Source organism: Gobio gobio (genome assembly GCF_949357685.1).
Source record: "Gobio gobio genome assembly, chromosome: 17".
Taxonomy (NCBI): Eukaryota; Metazoa; Chordata; class Actinopteri; order Cypriniformes; family Gobionidae; genus Gobio; species Gobio gobio.
In genome coordinates this window covers 11,982,209-12,007,910 of record NC_137110.1, presented here as the reverse complement: position 1 = coordinate 12,007,910, position 25,702 = coordinate 11,982,209, and the positions used below count along the sequence as shown (strand labels likewise).

The 25,702-nt window shown below is 38.4% G+C and overlaps 1 protein-coding gene across 4 annotated transcripts in view; it reads right to left on the bottom strand.

Moving 5' to 3' along the window:
* foxp1b (forkhead box P1b) overlaps positions 1–25,702 on the bottom strand; it is a 234,376-nt gene that overhangs the window by 100,677 nt on the left and 107,997 nt on the right. For all 4 annotated transcript variants that reach the window (XM_079841218.1, XM_079841220.1, XM_079841217.1 and 1 more), the window contains one exon: positions 12,425–12,591. In XM_079841218.1, coding sequence (XP_079697344.1) covers positions 12,425–12,580 — 156 coding nt within the window. In that variant the 5' untranslated portion in view covers positions 12,581–12,591. The remainder of the gene's footprint in view (positions 1–12,424; positions 12,592–25,702) is intronic.

The window sequence follows — 25,702 nt, the reverse complement described above, 5'->3', positions numbered from 1 at the left end:
GAAAAAAAAAAAATACTTTTCTTGATACATATTAATTCTGTGAAGTTTTTTAAAGAGAAACACTCATTAAAATTGCACAAGCCCCACACTCAAACCAATCCCCATGATATCGTGGCATCTTTAACTTTATCCTTAATAAATTGGGTCATATTAGCCGAAACAAAAAGAAACGCCCTCCACTAAATAGTATGTAAACATTCCAATCCGATGACGACGACCTCATCGCGATCGTGTGAAAAAGGGAATATGTGCATCAAAAGTATGAAAAGATGTCGTCATGCATTTCTATTTAGGCATGCACGATGCAGCAATGTTTGATTGTTTGAAAAGCGTGAAGGATTATAGAGAGACAGAGGTTATTCTTTCATGAGAAAACTCAAGCGGTGCGTTAAGAAGAAATCCTCCCTCACTGCTTTCGGGACTCCAAATAAGCCATCTAATACTAAAACAACACGGATGCATTTCCCAGTGCAGCCACAGTCTGACAGCTGCTGGGAACACCTGCTCAGAGTGTAGAGTTCCCCTCTTTAAGGCGCGCACACGCACACACACACTGGCATCAAAGCCCATCCGGCCTTAGCAGACAATAAGAACTGCTTCATACTCACTAATGGTACCAGCATAGCAAACACGTACGTATGCACGCATACAAATTGACCCCCATTTTAAAGCAAGGGTATATGGGAAGTGGAACAATAGGATGTTCCTTTTTATACACATGCAGTGATGCAAAACCCACCCACTCACATATATGGACGCACACATTTGGGTTCACTTTGGCAGCCTCTTCAAATGCATACACACATTCACTCACTCCACTACTTGTCTCCATTGCTGACCATCTGACCTGATATCCATTAGTAAAGCAGTTCCCAGCACGCACTCTAACGTAGAGGCTCTCCACAGCGCTCCGGCCGATCTGACTGCCGCACGCCACTGCGGAGGAGCGCCTCTCATCGCCTCGCCGTCAATCAAGCCCTGTAAACAGAATGCAAACTACTCATAGATGCATATATCGCGGGCGAACCGCGTGGCATTGCCGCAGAGGAGATCAGAGATGCTGATGCGACGACGCGACTAAGTCCCGAAGATTCTAGACAGCCTGCTGTAAATGTCACTTCTGTAAATGAGCGAACTAAAGCACCGGGGGTATCGGGGGGTGAGAAGTGCACTGCCAGAGGGATATATTGCCTGCAACAATTAGTTACAATCCCAAAAAGCAATATGCTTCAATTGTAGCAGGCTTTGGAGAATCACGCAGAGCGTGTTTCTGTTTTTTCTCCCCCTTTGCAAATAATTATTTCTCCTCTCTTCTACGTACAAGCACATTAATGTACAATTTCAATCTCCATCTGTACGATTATGAATCAGATCGGCCATCAATCGGCAGATCCAGCCGAGAGATTCGTCCCGTAATAAAACTGTCACCTGTTCCAGGATAAAGACAGATGTTGCCAGTTGGGTGATAACATAATTAAACCGTTCAACGAGGGATTCCATAAAATTATCAAAATTGAAGGAAGCACTAGCGTTTTACCAATAAAGCAATTTGGGGCAATATGCGGTGTCATAACACCAATCTCCTGCTCAGGATTTGCAATAAGTTGGAGGCTCTGCCTTTCTCTAGTGCAATCTGACAATATTAACAGTTTACAAGCAGATACCTTAAAGCGAAAAGAGAGTAAAAAAGAGCACAAATGTGTGTTTTCTTTGACATCTCACATCCTTCTTCTGAGCAGGGTTGCTAAAATGCTTTTAAGAATGAGTTTAAGAATTTGTTCTTTTTCAATTCATTAGTTAGAATCTGAGGCCTATAGGATGTTGAATTGGAATTGCAATGACAAAAAAAGGAATTTACTTAACATTTAATATATACAATAACACATACTATATATATAGGCTATACACACACATACGCACACACACACACACACACAATAACATAGATATGTATAGATATTATAAATACATAGATTTATAGATATTTAGTTTTTCTGCGATATGAAAATGTCACCAGAAAAGAATAAATCATTCTGCGACGATTGGGCGGATTTTGTAGGGAAGTGAATCTGCATAGAAAATAATAAACAAATTGCAAGCATAAATACAACAGAACAAAGATACAAATTAAATAAGCAGTGCTTTATGTTTTTCAGTTAAATCTAACAGTATTCATGTACAGATATTGAATTATTAAATGTAAAATAATACTGTAATTATAATTCTTTGTTAAAGCTACAAAGTGATTTTCTCTTTCTCTTTTGTGGTTTGATTTAACATTGGTGACACGAACAGCTGCTGGTATATTAGGCTGCTGTCACTTGATGAATGCACGGATCCTATACAATGCACACCCGTTTTCTTTCTTAATTGTTTGCAATTGACTTAATTTTGCGTGCACGTGTCCGTTCAAGCTCAAAAGGAAGAGAAAGCAGAACTGAATTCGGTGTTCACATGCTGTCTGCACGGCTCTGTGTGAGCACTCAGAAAACAGTGCGTGAAGTCCAGTCTTCTTGAGCTTGATGTTTAAACTGACAGGACTTAAAAACACATGCAAATGATAAACTTTCACTTTATGATGATTAACTTTGCAATTAATTCATGGATCACATGTGTTGTGAACCGGGGGGCAGCTAGCCCGTATGGATCCTGTAATGTGACTATCGTGGATGCAAACATTGCGATATCGATGCTAAAATGGTGTATATATATATATATATATATATATATATATATATATATATATATATATATATATATACAGCTCTGAAAAAATTAAGAGACCACTTAACATTGGTTTCTAAGTGGTCTCTTAATTTTTTCCAGAGCTGTATATATATATATATATAGCTATATATCTCGGTACAGGGCTTCGGTACGGTGCGCGCGTGTAGCTACCAAACGGTTATGAATGCCATCTTTAACAGTTAACAGTCGGCTTGTTTAAAACGCGGAACACACTTCAATCCGAGTTCCCACACGAACATATTGAGTATTCAGTCCATTTTATCACGAAATTCAAACGATAAATACCGTTTTAAAGCTCTATAATGTGACATGACTGATAGACGCGTATCAGTTCAACTTCAAGCGGCAGCGCGCGGCGCGCGAGTGAACGCGATCATCTCTTCTAAAGAATAAACATAAATTAATAGGTATGTTGAGGATACATTACAACTTACTGAAACGTATCATATGTTGTGTAATCGCTCCATCGGTGTTTCAACCGCGGAAAGACAATAAAACAGCTTGTAAACAATGTCATGTAGAATCACATTTACCTCAGAAGTCATTCAGTGTCCACAGCTGTGAGTTCACTAGAGAGATGAACTCTTCACTGAATACATGCACTATATTAGCCTATATATTCGTTATATTAGCCTATATATATTCATGATATAGGCTACTACTTAGCCTGTTAGTGATGTCTTGTTTATTTAATGTATGTTTAAATAAACCTGCCATGAAAATTACAGCCACTAAATGATTATATTTCAACAACGAATTGGAGAAAAAATTATAATAATTAGATTTATAAGTTAATGCAAAAACTGCCTTATGTGAAGCTTATGAGTGTTGATTATTATATCTAAAAATAAATAGCAAATGAATTTAGGCTAATAGTTTGGGCTCTGTTGTTAATCTTTAAAAGCAATATGTAGCCTAAGTAAGGGCTCCCAATTAGTTTACAGCATTATCTTAAAAAACTTTTAGTTATAACTGAATTCATTTAAGGACAGACACATTTTTTTTCTTCATTAAACCACTGTTGAATAAAAATTAATAAAAAGCACTTTTGTAAAACTGCTGTACCGAATCCGTACCGAACAGTGACTTCAAAACCGAGGTACGTACCGAACCGTCAGTTTTGTGTACCGTTACACCCCTAATATATATATATATACACACATACAGTTTTTTCAGATGTTTTGAAATTAATATGATATATATCTATATATATATATATATCTATATATATATATATATATATATATATATATATATATATATATATATATATATATATATATATATATATATATATATATATATATATATATAAATAAAATTATATATATGGTGTATAGAACAATATGGTGTATAGAAAATATATATATAAAATACAATATATAAAAAAAATTTTTTACAATCGACCCTTTTCACATTTCTCAGAGCGGAAGTCGTCATAGATGAGTTAACTTTTGTAGCAGTGAGTGAGAGTATACATTAAATATATATATTTTGTGTCCCCATTTGCTCAAATAGCAAAAGAAAAACTCCATAATAACGATTTCCCAACTTTAAAAAAGAGGGGAAAAATAGAGTGAGATTGATAACGGCAGTGAAAAGAGAGAAAGATGTTAATTTTTTCTGTCACTTCCATAGACGCTGTATTAGAAACACCCTCACAGCAGCGGTAACATGTTTTTTTGTAATTTGATGCAAAAGTAATATAATACAAAGTATTAGTGTTTGTACATACATTAAACCATTTTTAATACTTTTAATTCTTAATTTTAATAAAATTTTTAATAACTTTGCAGGATTTACGATATTGATGACCGTTAAAACACATCATCACAGTCTGTAAAAAGGATCTATAAAATTTTTTAAAACAGTTTTAATATAAACTATAATACTCTAATGTATTAAACACTATTAACAAGATCGATATATATTAATAAAATTGGTTTTACGACTTTCTTGCATATCACATTTTAATTCTACTTGCTTAAATTCAATCCAATAACATGTTTGTATTTTGTATGCCTCTATTCGATATTTAAAATGGAATTTAAAAATGCATTCTCAATTCAGTTCTGAATGATGCACAACCCTGCCTCTGGGCGAGGTGGCGTCAGATGTGGGTGTGCGTGCATGAGCATGTTTATGTATCTTCATCGCCATACTGTACATGCTTTCTGTCACTCTTCTGAGTTTGTTTCTTGTCCCGGTGGGTCTCCAGGGTTTGCTACACGTTGCATAATGCAAGCACCTGTGCTTACTCAGCCCAAAGACAATCACCTCACCGCCTCCTAACCCTGCTTAAGGGCCAGAGGAAAACAAGAAAGAAAAAAAATAGCTAATTGCATCCTTATCTTATGATTTGTAACAAAGCATGATTCTGTCAGAATGAACTGAGATGAGTGTGCCCTCCCATCAAAGAACGGCGCTTACTCATGCTGTAGCCTTTCTTGTCTGTCTATCTGTCTGGTCTTCTTTCTTTTCTGTGGTTTTGAGATGATGTTGGTATGCCTTTGAGTGAGGGTGCTCTCAAATGTGATTAAAAAAAGGCAGCCATGAGACAGGGCATTAATATTTCAAATTTAAGAGCAGTATCAGCTGAGCAGGGTTCCTGGCAGTCGCTCCGCAAGTCTGAGTCAATCTCTGCTTGCTTAAACATGCAAGAGCTTATATATGCATCAACTTAATCGCTCATAATAACTCATCAGGAATCGTGCCATATAGAGGCTTGGATGCACAGAAAAGTAAGTGAAAATTAAAGAATATCGCAAATGATATACATCTTTAACATCTCAATCGTTTTAGGCAGCATTGAGATAAATTGTTTAAATGTACATTTATTGTCTGTGTCATCACTGCATTCAAGATCAGAGATGAGCTGCAACTATATTCGACAGTTTTTGCACTGTCTGCTCCAAACTAATGTATAGTTGAGGGATTCCCTAAGGGGACTGCAAAAAATGGCTAGTCTTATTTAGTTTGACTTGCGTATATGTGCCGATATACACACATGCATACATTCATACCGTGTATCTTAATATAAACTCAAGTATTTATCATCATTGACTAAACTATCTGACCAAATTAGTGACAGATTCTTCATTGACCAAATGATCTGAGCTATACTTTTGCCGAGAATTTTTGAAACAGAAGGATGATCCTGTAAACGGAGCCCGGATCAGAAATGTCTGAAAACATCCTTTTTATAGTTATTTCAGTGTGCTTCACACAGGTTGACTTCCTGTTGCAGAAGCAGCCCAAAAAACAACAACTTAAAAACACCCAAAAAAGTTTTGCGCTTGCATAAGTGCAGGCTGGCTTTTAAATCTTTATCTCTTAAGATCATCTTCACTTCCTCATCAAAAGATGTTGCTGAAAACCACAACTTCTCTTTCTGCCTAGCTGAGTGCAAGACAAGACTTTGTGCGCTTTTTGAAGAGGCCCCCAAATAACAGCCCGTGACGGAACGCAATCAGTTCGGAATTGACGGCGCTCTTGCTTTAAGTTGTACCGAGGGTACTGTACATTCTGTGAGATCAGATATAGGTCAGTATGATGCCTGTTTGGGCCACAATTGTGTCATATTTCTCGGGAAGCACATGAGAGATGCGATCTATCAGATTGCTGTCTTGGTTGAGTGGCTGTGGAAGGATGTTTGTATTGTGAATGGGGAAATTCCTGTGGGTGCAGTCGCTGCTGCAGTGAGCGATGGCTGACGTGCAAAAAAAAAAAAAAAAAACGACATAAACACAACACATATACAGAATATGTGTACAAAAACACATTTAAACCATTCTTTGCTGCACAAAACAGAATAATCTAATAATAATAATATAAAAATGTATATAATATAATTAATATATAATTAGTGCTGTCAAACGATTAATTGTGATTAATCGCATCCAAAATAAAAGTTTGTGTTTACATAATGTGTGTGTACTTATTTAATTATTATGTATTTATAAATACAGAGACATTCATGTATATATTTAAGAACAATGTGTTACATTTATATATAATTTATAAATGATATAAATATTATATGCAAAATATGCATACAAATATTTCTTAAATATATATACAATGTATGTATGTGTATTCAAATATTCATAATAATTATACACAGTACACGCACATTATGTAAACACAAACTTTTATTTTGGAATGCGATTAATAGCGATTTATCGTTTGACAGCACTAAATATAATATAATATAATTAATATCATATAATATTAGGGGTGTAACGGTACACGTATTCGTACCGAACCGTTTCGGTACAGGGCTTTCGGTTCGGTGCACGGTTCCGAATGCAATCTTTAACAGTTAACAGTCGGCTTGTTTTAAAGGGATAGTTCACCCAAAAACGAACATTTTATGTTTTTCTGCTTACCCCCAAGGCATCCAAGATGTAGGTGTAGATGTTTGTTTCTTCAGTAGAACACATGAAGATTTTTAACTGTTTTAACCGTTGCTGTGTGCCAGTCGTATAATGCATGTGAATGGGGTCTAATTCTATTATAGTAAAAAAAAAAACATGCACAGACAACTTCAAATTAAACCCTGCGGCTTGTGATGACACATTGATGTCTTAAGACACGAAACGAAATCGAACGGTATTTATGCTATTTTTTCACCTCATATCAGACGAATGTCATTAGCTCTCCAGACCGCCATAACTTCCTGTGATTAAGGTCAAAATACCGGCCGGGTCATAGATATATACATAGATTCCTCCTTAGTGCCTGAGTGGATCGCTCGAATGAGGAATCTACGTATATATATCTATGACCCGGCCGGTATTTTGACCTTACTCACAGGAAGTTATGGCGGTCTGGAGAGCTGATGAATGAAAGACACCTACATCTTGGATGCCCAGGGGTAAGCAGAAAAACATCAAATTTTCTTTTTTGGGTGAACTATCCCTTTAAGCGCGGAACACACTTCAATCCGAGTTCCCACACGAACATATTAAGTATTCTGTCCATTTTATCACAAAATTCAAACGATAAATGCTGTTTTGACGCTCTTTAATGTGGCGTGACTGATCACTGTATAGGCGTGTCAGTTCAAGCGGCCGCACGCGTGTGAACGCGATCATCCGTGAACGCGATCATCTCCTAGAGAATAAACAAGATTACATTTCTTAAGGTATGTTGAGGATACATGTTCTGAAACATATCATATGTCGTGTGAAAGAAATAAAACAGCTTGTAAACAATGTCACGTAGCATACCCCAGGCAGTCATTCAGTGTCCACAGCTGTTAGTTCACTAGAGAAATGAACCCTTTTACTAAATATATGCACTATATTAGCATATATATATTCATTATATTCTACCTAACCTGTTAGTGATGTCTTGTTTATTTAATGCATGTTTAAATAAATCTGTCATGAAAAATGTAATGCAAAAACTGTGAAGTTTACATGTTTGCATACAATGTGTTATTTGAGTGTTGATTTTTATATCTAAAAATAAATAGCAACTGAATTTAGGCTAATAGTTTGGGCTCTGTTGTTAACCTTTAATAGTACTAATATGCAGGTAAGGGCTCCCTATATAGTTTACAGCATTATCTTTCAGAAACTTTTAGTTATAATCAAATTCATTTAAGGAAAGACACAATTTTTTCAGTAAACCACTGTTTAATAAAAATAAATAAAAAGCAATTTTGTAAAACTGCTGTACCGAACCCGTGCCGAACCGTGACTTCAAAACCGAGGTACGTACCAAACCGTCAGTTTTGTGTACCGTTACACCCCTATATAATATATAATAAAAAATCTAATTGCAGTCAAGATCAATTAATTTTGTCATGTATATTTTTATTTTTTATATATACTTATATATTTATATTTTTTTATATATACTTATATATTTATATATACTTATACATATACAATCAACTGTGCTTAATAAACATGTTAAATGAATAGTTTTTATACAATTTCTTTTGATATTTTCCTTAAACCAGCATCTTGATACATGCACAATTACATTTCCTTCACTGCTTTTCCTGGAATCACATCCCAACTACATCACAAGGATGTCCACAGACATGTTTTTTCCCCCTGATCTTGTCGACCACAGACCGCAGAGAAATGAATTGCTCATTGGAGATGGCGCTTGTGCCATAATGGAAATCTTTTGCATAAATGCTGACGGGTGGTCTGTCCCTTTAATTTTGGTGAATTATATGCATAAACCATTTTAAGAGTGGACCTAAATTCTTTAGTACAAGGATGAAAGACGTTTGAGGTGGCTTTATTTGAATCTAAAGGCTCTATTCTATCTAGAGAACTCCCATTTAGGGACACATCTCTTTTATATAAGGTAATAGCACTGGGGATTTGACTTCCTAATGGAGATGTTTAAATGAAGCTTATGGTCTACTTCCCCCCAAATCTGACTAGTTCGAGAAGATAAATTCCCCTGTCAAGGTCGAGATGATCAAACAGATTACAATTATTTTATCCCTCGTCTTTATTAATGAGCACTGTCTTTCACAGTTATGTCGACTAATCAGGATAGATGATATGTCAGCCTCCAGGTTTGTTGTTTTTCACATATTTAAGGAGTCGTAGGAGTTTATAAATTGAAAGATAATAAAACTCTACAGCTTGTCAGAGGAGAAACTGGGCTTTTGGAGGTTTAAAAAGGTTACGCTTTATGTACTGTGTGCATAACACAAGCAAAGAGCCTGGTGTGTTGTAAAAAAAAAAAAACTGTCAGTTATCATATAACTGAATCCTTGTTCTTAGGGGGGAAAAAACTATGAACCTGTAATGATCAGAGCTGATTAAAAAAGAAGCAAAATATTATTTACAGTATAATATTTGACATTTAGACTACAATATTAGCTCTGAGCTGCCTTGTAATATTATATAATATTTCCAAAAATAAATCAGATTTTATAATTCCATCACAGCAGTATTTCTCTAGCTAAAAAACATGTTTTTCAACTAATTAAATCATTATGGTGTATGAATTAACGATTAGAGTGACGGCATTAACCTTAGACACATTAATATTAAAGACTAGGGGTGTAACGATACCCTCATGTCACGATTCGATACATATCACGATACTGAACTCACGATACGATATTATTGCGATACACCAAGACATATGGTAAAAGGTTAACAAAAAATGCACTGTTGATTAAAATGCTAAATTTGGTATTACGTTGAGGGTAGAAATGAATAGGCTTGGACTTGGCGCCAGAATAAAAATATTCATGATTCTAAAGCTGAAAATACAGAAAATTTAAATTATTAATTTAATATAAGTGTTTTAAAATTATCTAAAATTATTTTAGACGAATACGCTTGCACTCTGTCATTGACTATATATATTTAAAATAATGTTGGTCACTTTTTACTGGTAACATAAGACATTTGGCATCAGGACCCACAAATATTCCCCCATTGCAATATTATATTCAACATGTAGTACTGACACTAAAACTCTGTAAACTTGAATTTTTTCCTCACGTAGTTACTATTCACAATACATATTGTCACTATCCATGAAATACATATTGTAGCATTTTTGTATTGCGATATATTTTGACGCAATATATTGTCACACCCCTATTAAAGTCTACAAAATAAAACTAGGTTACACTTTATTTTGAGGTGTCCGAGTAAGTGTAATTAAACATTTAAGTACTGCGTAATAATAATTAACTACATGCACTTACTATAGGGTTAGGGTTAGGAATAGGGGTTTGGTTTAGGGTTAGTTGCATGAAATTATGCATCATTTATAGTTATTACTACAGTAACTACATGTAACAATTAACAAGGACACTGTAAAATTAAGTGTTACCGAAAACTAGAATATAAGCAACTCCAAAATAGTGATAAAGCAGCGTTAAACTAAATACTTTTCTATAAATTAGAAGATGCGAAATGTGACAAAACTTGCTTTTAATGGTAGTTTTAAACTAGACTATTCTGAAAGCAGCTGAGCTACTGGTATGTTACTGAAAAAAATGCAGTTAAGCAAAAGTCCCTTCACTCATCACAGTCACAGTAACACTACGAAGTCAATGTTAAAACATTTTTTTTTTTTTGGTTACAATGTCAAGTGCACATCCCTGACTCGGTCAAGGGCTCTTTCTATCTCCTCTTCCTTCTTTCTCTCTCTATTTCCTTGCATTCGTCAGAGTAGTAACCCCTGTTGTCTCAGCCGAGTGAATCAGATTGAGCCCCTGGCACAGAATGAAGGCAAAGTCAACAGGAATTAAGTTTCAGTGCAACTGTTTACTCAACTGTGGCCTGCAGTTATTGAAATCTTATCCATGGTTTTGTGTGACGACTGCGGTAATGAATTCAGTATGCCTGTGATTTTCGAACTGACAACATCACGCTAAGTCCGAGAAGCACACGACAGACTGAAGCAATTCATAGGACAGGGGAAGGCGAAAGCGAGAGCCTATCGCAGATGCTTCAGATTATTGATTGGTGGCGATATACTAGAGTTACAGATTGATCTCAAGGAAAATCAAAATGTCAAATGAGTTTACGTTATCCAAAATAATAATTCCAATTTGCAACCAACATATTACTAAGTTAAACACAATACAAAATCAATATCCTATGTATGAAACGAGACCAAAACAAATCAGTTTTTGGTTGTTCTCTGCTTTCAAAACAGCCGTCATGCAGACCTGTCCTGTTTGGCATTAAAGCCAAGGCATTGCTCTCCTCAGTTCAACGACAGCTATGTTACTCCGACAGACAGTTACTTCAGAAGCTCCACATCCCCACCAAACAACCCTTGACAACATCTCCCATCATGCCGTGGGGTGCAGATAACACACGACTGGCTGATCTTTCCAATGCTGGCCGGCTCAACACGCTGCCGTGTGACAGACAGAAAGAGCTTGTCTGTTTATTTTAGTCTGAGTGAGGATGTTTTGGCCGCTCTAGGTATATAATAAAAATGGCTGCAACACTCCACGCTCCGGTGCTTTGAATAGAAGCTCTCCAAAATGTCCACCTGAGTGTAAGGGGTGTTTACAATGCGACAGGTGAAATCTGTGGCACCTGGATGGACACAACACATACACGACTGTCCGTAAATTCCATTGCACCTATGCATTTGTCTGTTGCAACACGCCTGATAAATATTTCACCTGAATGCAGATGCAGAGTTGCCGGGATAAACACATTGGCAACCAAAAACACAATCACAGAAAGAGCACTTAGTGCGTTTAAAAATTCAAACCGCTCTCAATATACATAAATAATCATAATAATGTGTTTATGTACTCTAGTTGGAGGGGGTGCGACGATTAAATATTTACAAGCACTTAAAGAGGGGAGAGAAGGATGCTGTTGACATGCGTTAATAACAGACAGCTGCAAGAATGAAAAGGTAGGAATGTAGGTAGGAATGAACAAACTAATAAAGGATGGAAGGAATGAAGAAAGGAAGAAACACAAGAAGGAAGGGAGGAACAAAGTAACGAGCAAATGATCAAAAGATGGAAGGAATGATTTAAAAATGAACGAAACAAACAAAGAAAAGACGAGCTGAAAGAAGGAACAAACAGACTAACGAATGAACAAGAGATGGAAGTAATGAATAAAGGGGAAACAATTAAAAGGTGAATGAATTAAAGGATGATAAAAGGAATGAATGAAAAAAAAGAAGGTAAAGAAAGAAAGACCTGCTGTTGCTGGAAGTTCACGAGGTCAGATGCTGTGATGTCAGAGGAAGGTGTGGCGCTCTTGGATCGAGCTTCTCTGTGTCCCTCCACACAAGGTGGGGCGCCGTTCTGATTGGCTGTTCCGTTTGTCGCCTCTGTCCCCGACTCTTGCATCATGGCTTAAAAACCTGCAGCAGAGATGCAAAAAGAGTGTTAAAACAAACAAACAAACAAACAACACAAAAAAAAGCATTTTAAAACAATTCCATGCAAATGTCAATTTCCTTTTGTCCCGCTCAATTTCACCTTCCCCATCTTTCCCTTAAAAGAAGCTAACAATCATATTCTGTTTGTTTTCCATACTTCTGCTGGGCCTGAAAGAATGAAGAAACAGCAAAAAGCAAAACGGAATGGGAACCCAACCTCGGTCACGTCTCAGCAGACAGGCCCAAGAAAACACACTCGCTCACAAACAAAACTTGTTCAAGTGAAATGGATATATTTACTCGCATTGCTCCCAGAAGAACCACAGCCCGATGGCTTTTTAATGGGAAACAGGGCAGGGGAGTCGGTCGGATTACAAATCTCCAAAATCAAAACTTCTCAGCAAACGTTTGCATCCTGGGTGTTGAGTTAATGCCGCGGTCCTGGGCCGGCACACAAATAAACAAACCTGAAAATATTCCGATGTACTTCCAAAGTATTTACAATAATACATTATACTCTAATGATGCCTATTCAGACTCACAAAAAGACTTTTTGTTCTTCTTAAAGCCTCCCATCTAACAACCCAGCCCTGCAATACACTAAAAAGATCCCTTTTCTCCTTCAACATCCCCGTCTATCCATGTCGTCCTGAGACAGACACGTCGATTTATATATTTTGCATTCATCGTGGCCCTCGTTGGCAAGTGCCTTGTAGCCCTGTTTCAGACCATCTTAATGAAGCTGACCAAGTCGGGCAGAAGTAAATTAACTTGGCTTATTAATTATTGATATGAGGCAGAATGAATGCCCTTAAAGCAGTTGGTGCTAATCACATAGGCAGGTGAAAATTGAAAAGAATTCAAATTTATAATGCTGCCCCCTCTCAGACAGTAATAAGACGCCTGGTAATTGTTCAGCCAGGTTTGCAGGGGAGAGGCGGTTACAGACGCAGGCGAAAACATTGGGGACTGACCACCGAAGGGCTGCGACTCTTCTATTGTATGTTTTTGATGTAAACAAGAAGACTGGGACGAATTGGACCACATCAACTATTAGACAAAAATATATGTATAGTAAAAGTAATAAAAAAAATATGTATAATAAAAGTAATAAAGTTGCATAAATTAATTTATAAGGTGGTCAGGGGCCCCTAGGCTGCTCTTTGTGTAAGCCACCCCCCTAATCATTATGCTTTACTGGAAAAATGTATTAAGTGCCATGCATGATCCACACGCAAATATGGTGAACTGGCATATACACACACGCATTGGGACAGCCAATACTACATTCCTTCAAGTGGTGGACCACCACTGTACGAAAATGACCACCACACCACATAGGTAAAATGAGAAATTAAACATTACAAACAAAACACAAATACAAACACACAAGGCCCAGTGATTAGAGGCAGCCTTTTAATTAACAGAGATGGTGGAAAGATATAACCCTCTGCCACAGAAATATGTCACTATAAACAGCAAAGCAACATAATTCCCTGCATTCAAGGTTCAACTGCAAGCTGGTTTAGCTTTATAAACCAACAGGTAGACTACAGCATCAGTGCAGAACACCCTGTTTTACTGAGGCAAAATCACAACATCATTACTGAGACACAAACCACTGTGCCATTAACTAAACTGTGTATAAAACAAAGCCATAATAAAACTGGCGGGGATTACCTCCATCTCTGCTGAGGGCGCGGGCGCGGCTGACCCACGAGCAGGTGAACAATAGCCGCTTTTTCACCGTCGGGCCGAACGGTTCTTATAATTGTAAGGAACGGTTCCAGTGGTCTTTCCACTTGAGCCTGTTACGGCACGGCACGATTACAAACCGTTCTCTGCCCGGAATTCTCGGCACGGTTAGCTAAAATGCGTGTAGTGACGTTGCCACAAATGTGCACTTGTCTATTGCCTGGCTACCAGTTTCTTCGACTGGATGAAGATTCAGCAGCCTTAAAGTATCCAGTCAATTTAGATTTTTGGTTACGTTGTTCTTTTTACCATTGTATTTTCCGTTTTTGTGCTTCACTATCGTGCTTTCTTTCAGATATTTTGCCGCTATGCCGTCTTGCCGGTCTAGCAATAGCAGTGACGTAAAGGAAAATGATTGACATGATTTGACAGATCTATCCAATCACCTGCTTATTATTTTTATGTTTCTTATGGGCCAATGAGGGTCTTTTTTTTGTTCGAGCTAAAGTAAATTTTTAATAATAAAAAAAAAAATAGTCTGGCCCATCCGGGGCCTCTGCACACATGAGGCCCCTAGGATGGTTCTGATAGAAAAGTGTCAGAATACACAGTTACATGGCAGTTTGTTGCATATGGGGCTGCACAGCCCATGCTGACCCCTGTCCACCGCCAAAAGCGCTTGAGCATCAGAACTGGACCACGGAGCAATGGAAGGAGGCGGCCTGGTTTGATGAATCACGTTTTCTTTTACATCAAGCCGGCGGAGGCAGTGTGATACTTTGGGCAATGTTCTGCTGGGAAACTTGGGTCCTGCCATCCATGTAGATGTTACTTTGACACGTACCACCTACCCAAGCATTGTTGCAGACCATGTACACCCTTTCATGGAAACGGTATTCCCTGGGGGCTGTGGCTCTTTCAGCAAAATAATGCGCCCTGCCACAAAGCAAAAATGGTTCAGGAATGGCACAACAACGAGTTTGAGGTGTTGACTTGGCCTCCAAATTCCCCAGATCTCAATCCAATCGAGCATCTGTGGGATGTGCTGATGCTGAACAAACAAGTCCAATCCATGGAGGCCCCACCTTGCAACTTACAGGACTTAAAGGATCTGCTGCAAGCATCTTGGTACCAGATACCACAGCACACCTTCAGGGGTCTAGTGGAGTCCATGCCTTGATGGGTCAGAGCTGTTTTGGCAGCAAAGTGGGGACCAACACAATTTAAGAAAGGTGGTCATTATGTTATGCCTGACATCTGTATGTTTTTTTCTTTTCCACTTAATTACTTAAGTTAAAAAATATACATTCAGTAAGAGTTACCCACAATGCACTTGTGCCATATAATAAATGGAAATATAATCAAAGCCTGCAATTCACAATTGAATAAACCTGATATTTCCAGGTTTTCCATGACCGTGGGAGCCCTGTCCTCATCCTAACCCCTTTCATCACATATTTTAATTTTACCTCAAAAAACACCCCGAGTAGACTATGTAAATAATTTACATGTGTAACTAAACTGCTCCATGCTCAAAATCATCCTTTCAATTAGAGATAAATGGACTGAGTACCTGGTACTCCCACAAACAAGCTGAAGCTTCTCTCCCTTTCTGTCTCTTTTACGTTTTACGGTCTCATTTGTTCTCCCTCCTTTTTTCATTGTGTTCCATAAAAGAGGGTGATAATGGCTATTATGCATGCACTGTCATTCCGTACTAAATTTTCATAATTATAAAGGAAGGGTGTAAATTTGCGAATGCGTGGCATCTCTAAAAGTAATCATGAGAATGCGCCGGGGGGCTATTTTAATGCATGCGAAACTAGTGACCCACAATAAAGACGTGAAGCTGCAACGAATGCAAAGTAATGTACACGCGGCCAATTCCACGTCTGAAGAGGGCTAGCTAAAATTAACACCCAATTAATTTCGGAATTGACAAACAAATGAAACCCATAAATCTAGTTTCTCATTAAATTTCGCCACGGAATAATTCAAAAGCTGCAATATCGCGATCAAAAAAAAAAAAAAAGGATGAAAGAAAATGCCTGTTATCCATCACAAATATCAAATAGATGGAGGAAAAAAATAATCTTGTGGAAGGGCATTAATAATGTCAACGGGCTTTATGAATTAAGCTATTGTTTTAGTGTCTCATCATTATGATTCCAGCTTTGGATTTCGCCCCGCTTTGATGACAAAAGTGCAATTCTTTGCTTGTGATTTTCTTGCATTTGATACAAAAAAGGCATGCAACATAAACATGAATAACAGACACTACCGGTCAAAAGTTTGGAAACATTAAGGTTGTTTTATGTTTTTGAAAGGAGTCTCATAATCTCACCAAGGCTAGTATTACTAGGATTACTGTTTTTACTGTATTTTGATCAAATAAATGCATTTGCAAAAGCAATTAAAAACCTTAATGTTTCCAAACCTTTGACCGGTACTGTATATGACCAGCAAGAGTTTACAAGAAACAGATGTGTTTGTTTACAGTGTTTAAATAAAAAGAAAACAAAGACTTGAGGCAAAAACTTTAAAATACTGGAAATTCCCCGAGATTAAGCCCCCGCCACCAGGCACTTCATCGCTCGAAAACCTCCATCATCAGATGTCTGCGCCTTTTCCCCACAACACGCTTGCTTGCTAAACACAACAAGTGTTTGGAACAAACAACGGATAATACAACAAGGTCAGAATCCGTGTATGTTGACGTTTTGTTCGGTTCATCTGATATTGCGAGCACGCACCGAATCATGTGCACACCACACCTGGCCTGCATAAAAGCATAAGCAAATACAGAATATCAAGAGCTTTCTCCCTTATTTATTATTTCCCAGGATTTGACTGTGAGCGTGTTTATGCCGAGAGTTTGTTTGTGTGTGCCGTGCACCAGGCCGGAAAGCAGACATCATCAACGTTAAAAAAGAGGCTGTCATTCCGGTAAGTTATGAAAGCCCACCTGCTCTTACAAGTCTGTGTTCTCACACCACCCCTGTTTACACAAGCGCTCAACAAAAGCACAACATTCTTACGCTTCAGATAAGTAGTCACAATAAGGACGACAAAACCCCATGATCACACTGGTGTTTAGGTTCAACGTTGTTGCTTGTCTAGACAACACACTGATCTGTAAAGGTGTGAGAGCATCTTGAGGTTTGTCTTTTCTCCTTTTTCTCAAGGATTCCTGATGAGTAACAGTTGGCTATTTTGGCTAGGGATGGGTGGTATAAGCTAAATTATGACCTAATATTACAGTACAGTATGTGACATTTTTATACCACAGTAAAAGTTTATATGGCAATATAGTTTTGGCGATATAGTTTTGCATGAAATTCAACCCCAAAATAAGTTATATATTACAAAACCATGTAGTATTATTTGGAACTTTATTTATTTATTCCTTTAGAGATGTACTGATATAAAGATTCAGTCCAATATTGATAAGTTATGATTTTCATGTGGTAAATAATCAATGAATGGACTATAATAATATTTGGACAAAACAATAAATAAAAAATATAAAACAGCAAACAATTCTTAAAATCTTAAATAAATTTTAAAAATAAAAGAAATCTATCCATCCATCCATCATCTTCCGCTTATCCGGGGCCGGGTCGCGGGGGCAACGGTCTAAGCAGAGACGCCCAGACTTCCCTCTCCCAAGCCACTTCCTCCAGCTCTTCCGGGGGAATCATGAGGCGTTCCCAGGCCAGCCGGGAGACATAGTCCCTCAAGCGTGTCCTAGGTCTTCCCCGGGGCCTCCTCCCGTTGGGACGTGCCCGGAACACCTCCCTGGGAAGGCATCCAGGAGGCATCCGAAATAGATGCCCGAGCCAGCCCAGCTGGCTCCTCTCGATGTGGAGGAGCAGCGGCTCTACTCTGAGCTCCTCCTGAGTGACCGAGCTCCTCATCCTATCTCTAAGGGAGCGCCCAGCCACCCTGCGGAGAAAGCTCATTTCGGCCGCCTGTATCCGGGATCTTGTCCTTTCGGTCATTACCCACAGCTCATGACCATAGGTGAGAGTAGGAACGTAGATTGACCGGTAAATCGAGAGCTTTGCCTTACAGCTCAGCTCCTTCTTTACCACGACAGACCGGTACATCGACTGCATTACTGCAGAAACTGCACCGATCTGTCTGTCAATCTCCCGTTCCATCCTTCCCTCACTCGTGAACAAGACCCCAAGATACCTGAACTCCTCTACTTGAGGCAGGAACTCTCCACCAACCTGAAGTGGGCAATCCACCCTTTTCCGACTGAGAACCATGGCCTCGGACTTGGAGGTGCTGATTCTCATCCCAGCCGCTTCACACTCGGCTGCAAACCGCCTTGGTGCACGCTGAAGGTCCTGGTCTGAGGAGGCCAACATGACAACATCATCCGCAAAAAGCAGCGACGAAATCGTATGGTCCCCAAACAGGACACTCTCCGGCCCTTGGCTGCGCCTAGAAATTCTGTCCATAAAAATTATGAACAGAACCGGTGACAAAGGGCAGCCCTGCCGGAGTCCAACATGCACCGGGAAAAGGTCTGACTTCCTGCCGGCAATACGAACCAAGCTCCTGCTCCGGTCATACAGGGACCGAACAGCCCTAAGCAGGGGGCCGCCGACCCCATACTCCCAGAGCACCCTCCACAGGATGCCACGAGGAACACAGTCAAATGCCTTCTCCAAATCCACAAAACACATGTGGACTGGTTGGGCAAACTCCCGTGAACCCCCCAGCACCCTGGAAAGGGTATAGAGCTGGTACCAGTGTTCCACGACCGGGTCGAAAACCACACTGTTCCTCCTGAATCCGACGTTCCACTATCGGCTGAATTCTCCTCTCCAGTACCCTGGCATAGACTTTCCCGGGGAGGCTGAGAAGAAATCTATAATATATATATATATATATATATATATATATATATATATATATATATATATATATATATATATATATATATATATATATATATATATATATATATATATATATATATATATATATATATATAAAATACATCTATTATATATTTTAGTGCTGGGCAAATTAACGCTTTAATGCGGGCGATTCATTTTTTCAGTTTAACGCATTCAAAATATTTAACGCAATTAATGCAGCGTCCGTTTTTATATCAATTTTTTGCCCAGTGTTACATTATATGATCACGCTCTTATTCAGGTAAATGCTTTTAAACAATAGAAGCGCGACAAGACACAAGAGAACGCGCTGTATGTCAATGTCCTGTCTGTATGGGTGCGTTTCAATCCGCTCCCTAGTTTAGTAGTCAGGGCACTGATCAGGGAGTCGACCACATTCATGTACACGATATACTGATTCCCCACCTAGGAAGCTAGGGAGCTAATTGAGGGACACCCTGACACACACACACACACACACACACACACACGCGCGCCAGGTCTCGTGCACACATCGAGTTCTCTTTCGCTCTTGAACAAAAAAATAACAACACAGAGAATTTAGCCAAAACGCCAGTTTTGTTGAGTATTCTCATATTAGGAGTCTTAAATTAGTTAAATAACGTCTTAAATTAACTTGTGAGAAAATGAGATGCACGAGACCTGCGTCATGTTCGGTAGCAGCTGATCTTAAAGTGACAGCAGCACGGATGATGTCTGTCAATAATGTTCATCAAAGAACAACAGGAAAAAATTGCAGCTTTAATGATGATTATTCTATATTTAATTTATTATTTATGCAGTTAAGAAAGGTGTTGACATCTTTATTCAATTTCTGTGTAGACTGTCTAACAAGGCAATGGGTAAATATAACATTTATTATAATGGTAAAGATTGTTTTAAATTAAATTAAATTAAAAGTTGTTATTTTTAAAGCCTAATAAATGTTGAAATTGGTAGCTTACAGTTATACTGGAATGTAACGTCATTAATGTTTCATAGAGACATTAGTATCAGTGATGGCCTTCATTTATAAAAAGATGCCACTACAACAAATATTTTAAATATGATGTCTTTAAATCGTTTCTACATTAATTTGGAGAGTAACTGAAATTATTACAATATAAAAATATTAAAAACTCCAGTGTTTAAAAAAAAAAAGATTAATCATGATTAATTGGAGAACATTTTTGATTAATTAGTTAGTTCTTAATCGATTCACAGCACTAATTATTTTATTTAGAAAATATATTTAAAATGTGTGTATGTATATACAGTCTCTGGGGATTTAAGAAAAAATTCTTGGGGGTCACACCACCCAGCCCTAATGCAAGTTTACTTATGACCACGATCAAGCCTCCTCAAAAGTCTGTCTATAACATATCTAAGCTAGATATCAAGCATCGTGTTACCATTGGTTTGGGTCTTCCGTCTCAAGGCGCAACTTTGCATCATTCACACGTGTTGGCACAATCAGGGCTGGCAACTCGCCGTCGTGAAAAAAAAAATGTGCTCGTCACCCTCTCAAAGAGGAAATGACAGCAGCAATGACATTCTGCCAAAAGGAGATCTCACTGCGAGACCAAACAGCCCCTCTAATCTCAGCGGGACTCTCCAGGCCAGAACATATCTCGACACTACTGTGGCAGCATTCTGAGAACAAAACCCCACCACGTTTGGACAGACGGGTTTCGTCTTTTCTTTTGTGCTTTCTTCAGTTTGCTTCCAGACCTTGTAGGGCTAATGCCGGTCCGGCAGCTCCTACAAACAAAGCTCGCTATTTGTTTAATAACTGATTGCTGCCATGACTACGGTAAACAAGAAGGAGAACAGGGCCTTTTCTTTCTGTTTATGAACAAACACATCTTCTCGCAAAGAGCAATTTAACATTAACCAGGTGGAATGATCAACAGATCCCATAGGTTACCCAGAGGGCGAGCCGAAATGTAAACATTCTTCAGAGAAAGAGTGTGCGAGGGGACGAAAAGAATGGAAGACGGCGGACAAGCATGTATGGATAGCAAGGTCAATGCAAATGCAGCCTGTCTTGAATAAACAGTTGGAGGAGAAACTCAAGACAAACAAACAGTCGTTCTCCTGACATTTAAAGAAGCATTAGGATGGGTGGGCTACAGCTGCTAATGGCCAACGTGAAGGCGAACTCGATGGGGGTTGGGAATGTGTCACTCAACAGGGTGGGGTCTCACGGGCCTTACGTTCCTCCTATATGTCCGGCTCGGACTGCGGAACAAACAGACACACAGCATCATCCTTATTGCGTCCACGAAAACGGCAGCAAGGAACTTGTAAAACCAGTTAAACATTACCACAGTCAATTACTCAGTAACTAGTGCTCGGAAAATATCAATTATGGCTGTGGGTTCTTGTCTATTTACAATGACAAAGCGTCGAGTTTGATTGTACTGTAAACATTCACAATGGTATTGACCAAGTCTGTAAAAAACAAGTATTTGATAGGTGGTGAATACATAAAAAGTATTCTCTTAAAGGGATAGTTCAACTTAAAATTACTTGCCCACAAATAAACCAAATTGCATGGCTTCAGAAGAATTGGAATATAACAGTGGAGTTAGGCCTGTTACGATAACAAATTTTGCTGGACGATAAATTGGCCAAGAAATTATTGCGATAAACGATAATATTGTCGTTCTGAGACTATTTTCATCTAAAATAATGATAATGGCATAAAAATGCAGGTACACCGTTTCAAAGATCAATAAACTTTTATTTCTAAAGACTATTTAACACTGAAAACGGAAAAGATTTTAAATATCCACAATAAATGAACAAAACAACCAAAAACAATAAAAGCAATGGACTCTCAGTCTGTTAACAAAAAGTGAACTTGAATAAATACCAAAAACAATAAATAAAATGGATGAAAACTGCAACGGATGATTGTGTTTTAGGTGCATATTAGGGGTGGCAAGGTTCACAAAACCCACGGTTCGTATCACGGTTTTAGGCTCACGGTTTTCGGTTCTGTACGGTTCTTGTTGTTGTTTTTTCTTGTAATCGTTAACACTCCAGAAATTTACTTCAGCATATGATATTTAGCTTAATTATCCACAATTTAGGATACAGTATTAAAAAAGTTGTTATATCATGTAATCATGCACAAACTGAATTTGACTTGACTTTAAGCACATTATTGGGACCATCTCTGAGGAAAGCTAGGTGAGATTTTGATATAGCAAGAGAGAAGACATTAATGACATGCTTTTCATTTATTTGGCAAAAAAAAGAGAATATGTATTGCTATCTCTACAGGAACTTGTGTGCCTTTTTAGCACAAAAAGATTGAACTTGAAGCACAAAGATTAATCTGAAGAGTTAACTTGCATTTATCAAACTGCCAACTTCAGTGTAGCTTTAAGCCTTGTTTAAAACTCGAAACCTCTGCACGAGCGTGAGGGTGCGTGCGGCAAAAATGGCATCAACGTGGAGTGGGCAGTAGTGCGCGAGACCCCATTTCGCTTGGTGGTGTGCACGTCAAATTTTGTAACTTTGCGCGCGTAAGTCTGCGCGTCGAGTTTAAACACCTCCCCAAACGGACGAGGCGCGCGCGCCGTCAGCGAGAGAGAGAGAGATAGAGAGAGAGACGAGGAAAACAAACAATCGTGCAAGTGGAAATGATCGCGGCCGGAAAAATTATCGAGCTCATTTTTTTTTATCGTGCGATTAATTGATTTATTGACTATCGCGACAGGCCTAAGTGGAGTCAACAAGTGCTTTTGTTGACTGCACAAATCTCTTTCCTTAAAAATAGAAGCTTGGATAAGCTTCAATATATCTACAAGAATAGGTGCATAATAGGGCTGGGTAAACTCGATTTTAATCATTCTCATTTTTACGAAACAATATCGATTCTTAAATCCCAAGAATCGATTAGTCATCCTGTTTTCAGATAATGAATGAACGAGCATTGTAGCGCTCCTCCCCATCCAATAAATCACAATAATCTTTGTGCTTTGTTACTTTTGATTTGAAACAAAGTATCAGATTTCAAATTACATACATTTTATTACGAAATTCAAAAACATAAATACCGTTTTGGTGCTGTGGCGCGAGATCACTCTTGGCGCAGCTCAGCTCAAGAGAAGCATCACACTCTAAAAAATGTTGGGTTAAAAACAACCCAAGTTGGGTTGAAAACGGACAAACCCTGCGATTGGGTTGTTTTAACCCAGCAATTGGGTCGTTTTAAGCAAACATTTAACCAAACCAATTACTGGGTTTGTCTATGAACTGCTCTTCTCTTCCGCCTTAATACCAGTTACAGCGCGAAATAAACATGAATTGAGCATCTGAAAGTGTGTTAAAAGATACAGTACAACTTACCGAAATCTGTATCATGTCACATGGAATAGCTCAATCAGTGTTTCAACTGCAGACGGCTTGTAAACGTCATGTAACGTCACATTTACCTCAGAAAAACCATACCCAGTGTCCATAAACTCGTTAGTCAGCTAGAAAAATTAACTCTAGAGAGGAGCATTTTGCTAATTATATGCACCATATTACATAGGCTATTCATTATCATTTTTAATGTTCTTCAATATTTAATGCATGTATGTATGAATAAATCTGGCAAGTTTTTATGAATCGGAGTAGAAATATGATTATGTAATTGTAAAGTTAATATTATAACTTTATTATTATAAAAAAACTAAAAAAAACTGTAATTTAAGTGTTTGTATACAAATCAGTTCATTTTTACCTTCAAAATTAGTAGGCTAACGTACCAACTGACTCCCAAAGTTTACAGCATTAGTTCAGAGATTTGTTGTCCTTGAGAAAATTTGCCATGTATTGTACCTGATATATCCCAAATAATCAATATTGAATCGAAAGCTTGTGAATCGAAATCGAATTGTGAAATTTGTGTCAATACCCAGCCCTAGTGCATAAGCAAGGATGCAAAGTCTGAAAGTCAAACGTGACAGTAAAGACTTTGACGCAAAAACATCTTTTGAACTTTCTATTCTTCAAATAATCCTGAAAAAAATATAATGGTTTCCACAAAAATATTAACATTGATAATAATAAGAAAAGTTACTTGAGTACCAAATCAGCATATTAGAAAGATTTCTGAAGGATCATGTGACTCTGAAGACTGGAGTAATGATGCTGAAAGTTTAGTTTTGCCATCACAGGAATAAATGATATAATAATTGAATTAATTTAAGCAGCAAGTGGGTGAGTAGATGTGTTCTTTTAGGTATTGAAAAAAATCCTGTTGCTTTTTCAACTTCCTGTCTTCTCAGTCCAACCTCTCTCACATTCATTTCATTTAACTCTCCAAATCGATTTATCCCCACTCTGAAGAGCCACAAAAACGAGTGATACAGGGGTCTAAACACATATTTATTACACATCGAGAGAAACGTAATAAGATCCTTGCGCGTGAAATCCAGATTGAAACATTTCACCAGACCATCAACGCAAGCCGGTGCCTGCGCTCTGCAGTGCTCCGCACAATGATTCAAATAAATATGAACCCATTATCACACTAAAAGCTTGAGAAATGAACAAGAAATGAACAATCAGGATGCCGTCAACCGGAAGACAACTCCAGCGGAGAGGCTAAATGTATAATTTCAAGAGGTACACAAAACAGTTTGTCTCCTCAATAAATTTACGACAAAGTCTGCGCTGCGTTTAAGGCCCTGCTGTGCCAAGACTATGATGGAACGCACAAAAGTAAGGCAGGCCACGGTATTTTTAGCGAAACAGCCAATAGAGACCAAAGTAAATAAGAAAAAGTCTAATGAGTTTTAATGTAGCCGCTACCAGGATAGAAAGGCCAATTTTGGGATGTGGAACTACAGTCATGAGCGGTTTACGACAAACTCCTGAGCGACTCTCCTTCAAGCGACATTGAAGGATTCGTTCACAGACAGCTTGTGATGATTAGCACGGCAGCGAAGAGTCAGTAACCGTGAGCCGGGTCTCACCGCGCGCATGTGAGGCATCGAGCCGTGGGGAAGGAGGCCTTCACTCAAAAGGCCCCACAGCACAACCGACAAATTACAACTGTCAAACACCCACACGCACTCGGCAAAGAAAACAAGGCATTCAATCTCCCGCATCCTCTGGGACTGGCCAAAGTGCATATTGTTTTAATATTATTTAAAAGTGTGTCATATACTTTTAATCATTGTTACTTGAAATTCGTGCAACGAGCAGTCCCGTGGGTGGAGCGAACGTGGACTTTTGCTCAGAGGAAATGTGTCAACCGCGTATTTGTGGGACGGGGAGTTTAGCCTCCGCGAACTTTGTCTAATTAATATTTCCAGTCTAAACCATGAGAGGGCCTGTATTATTAGAAACATTATCTTGGGGGTAAATTACCCAGTTGCACTGCCATAGTGTCAATTGGCATTAATGGAAAAAGGCAACAACATAACTACAGCCAGGCAGAGCAACCTGAATACTCACTATCCAATCTGCAGGTAGCATAT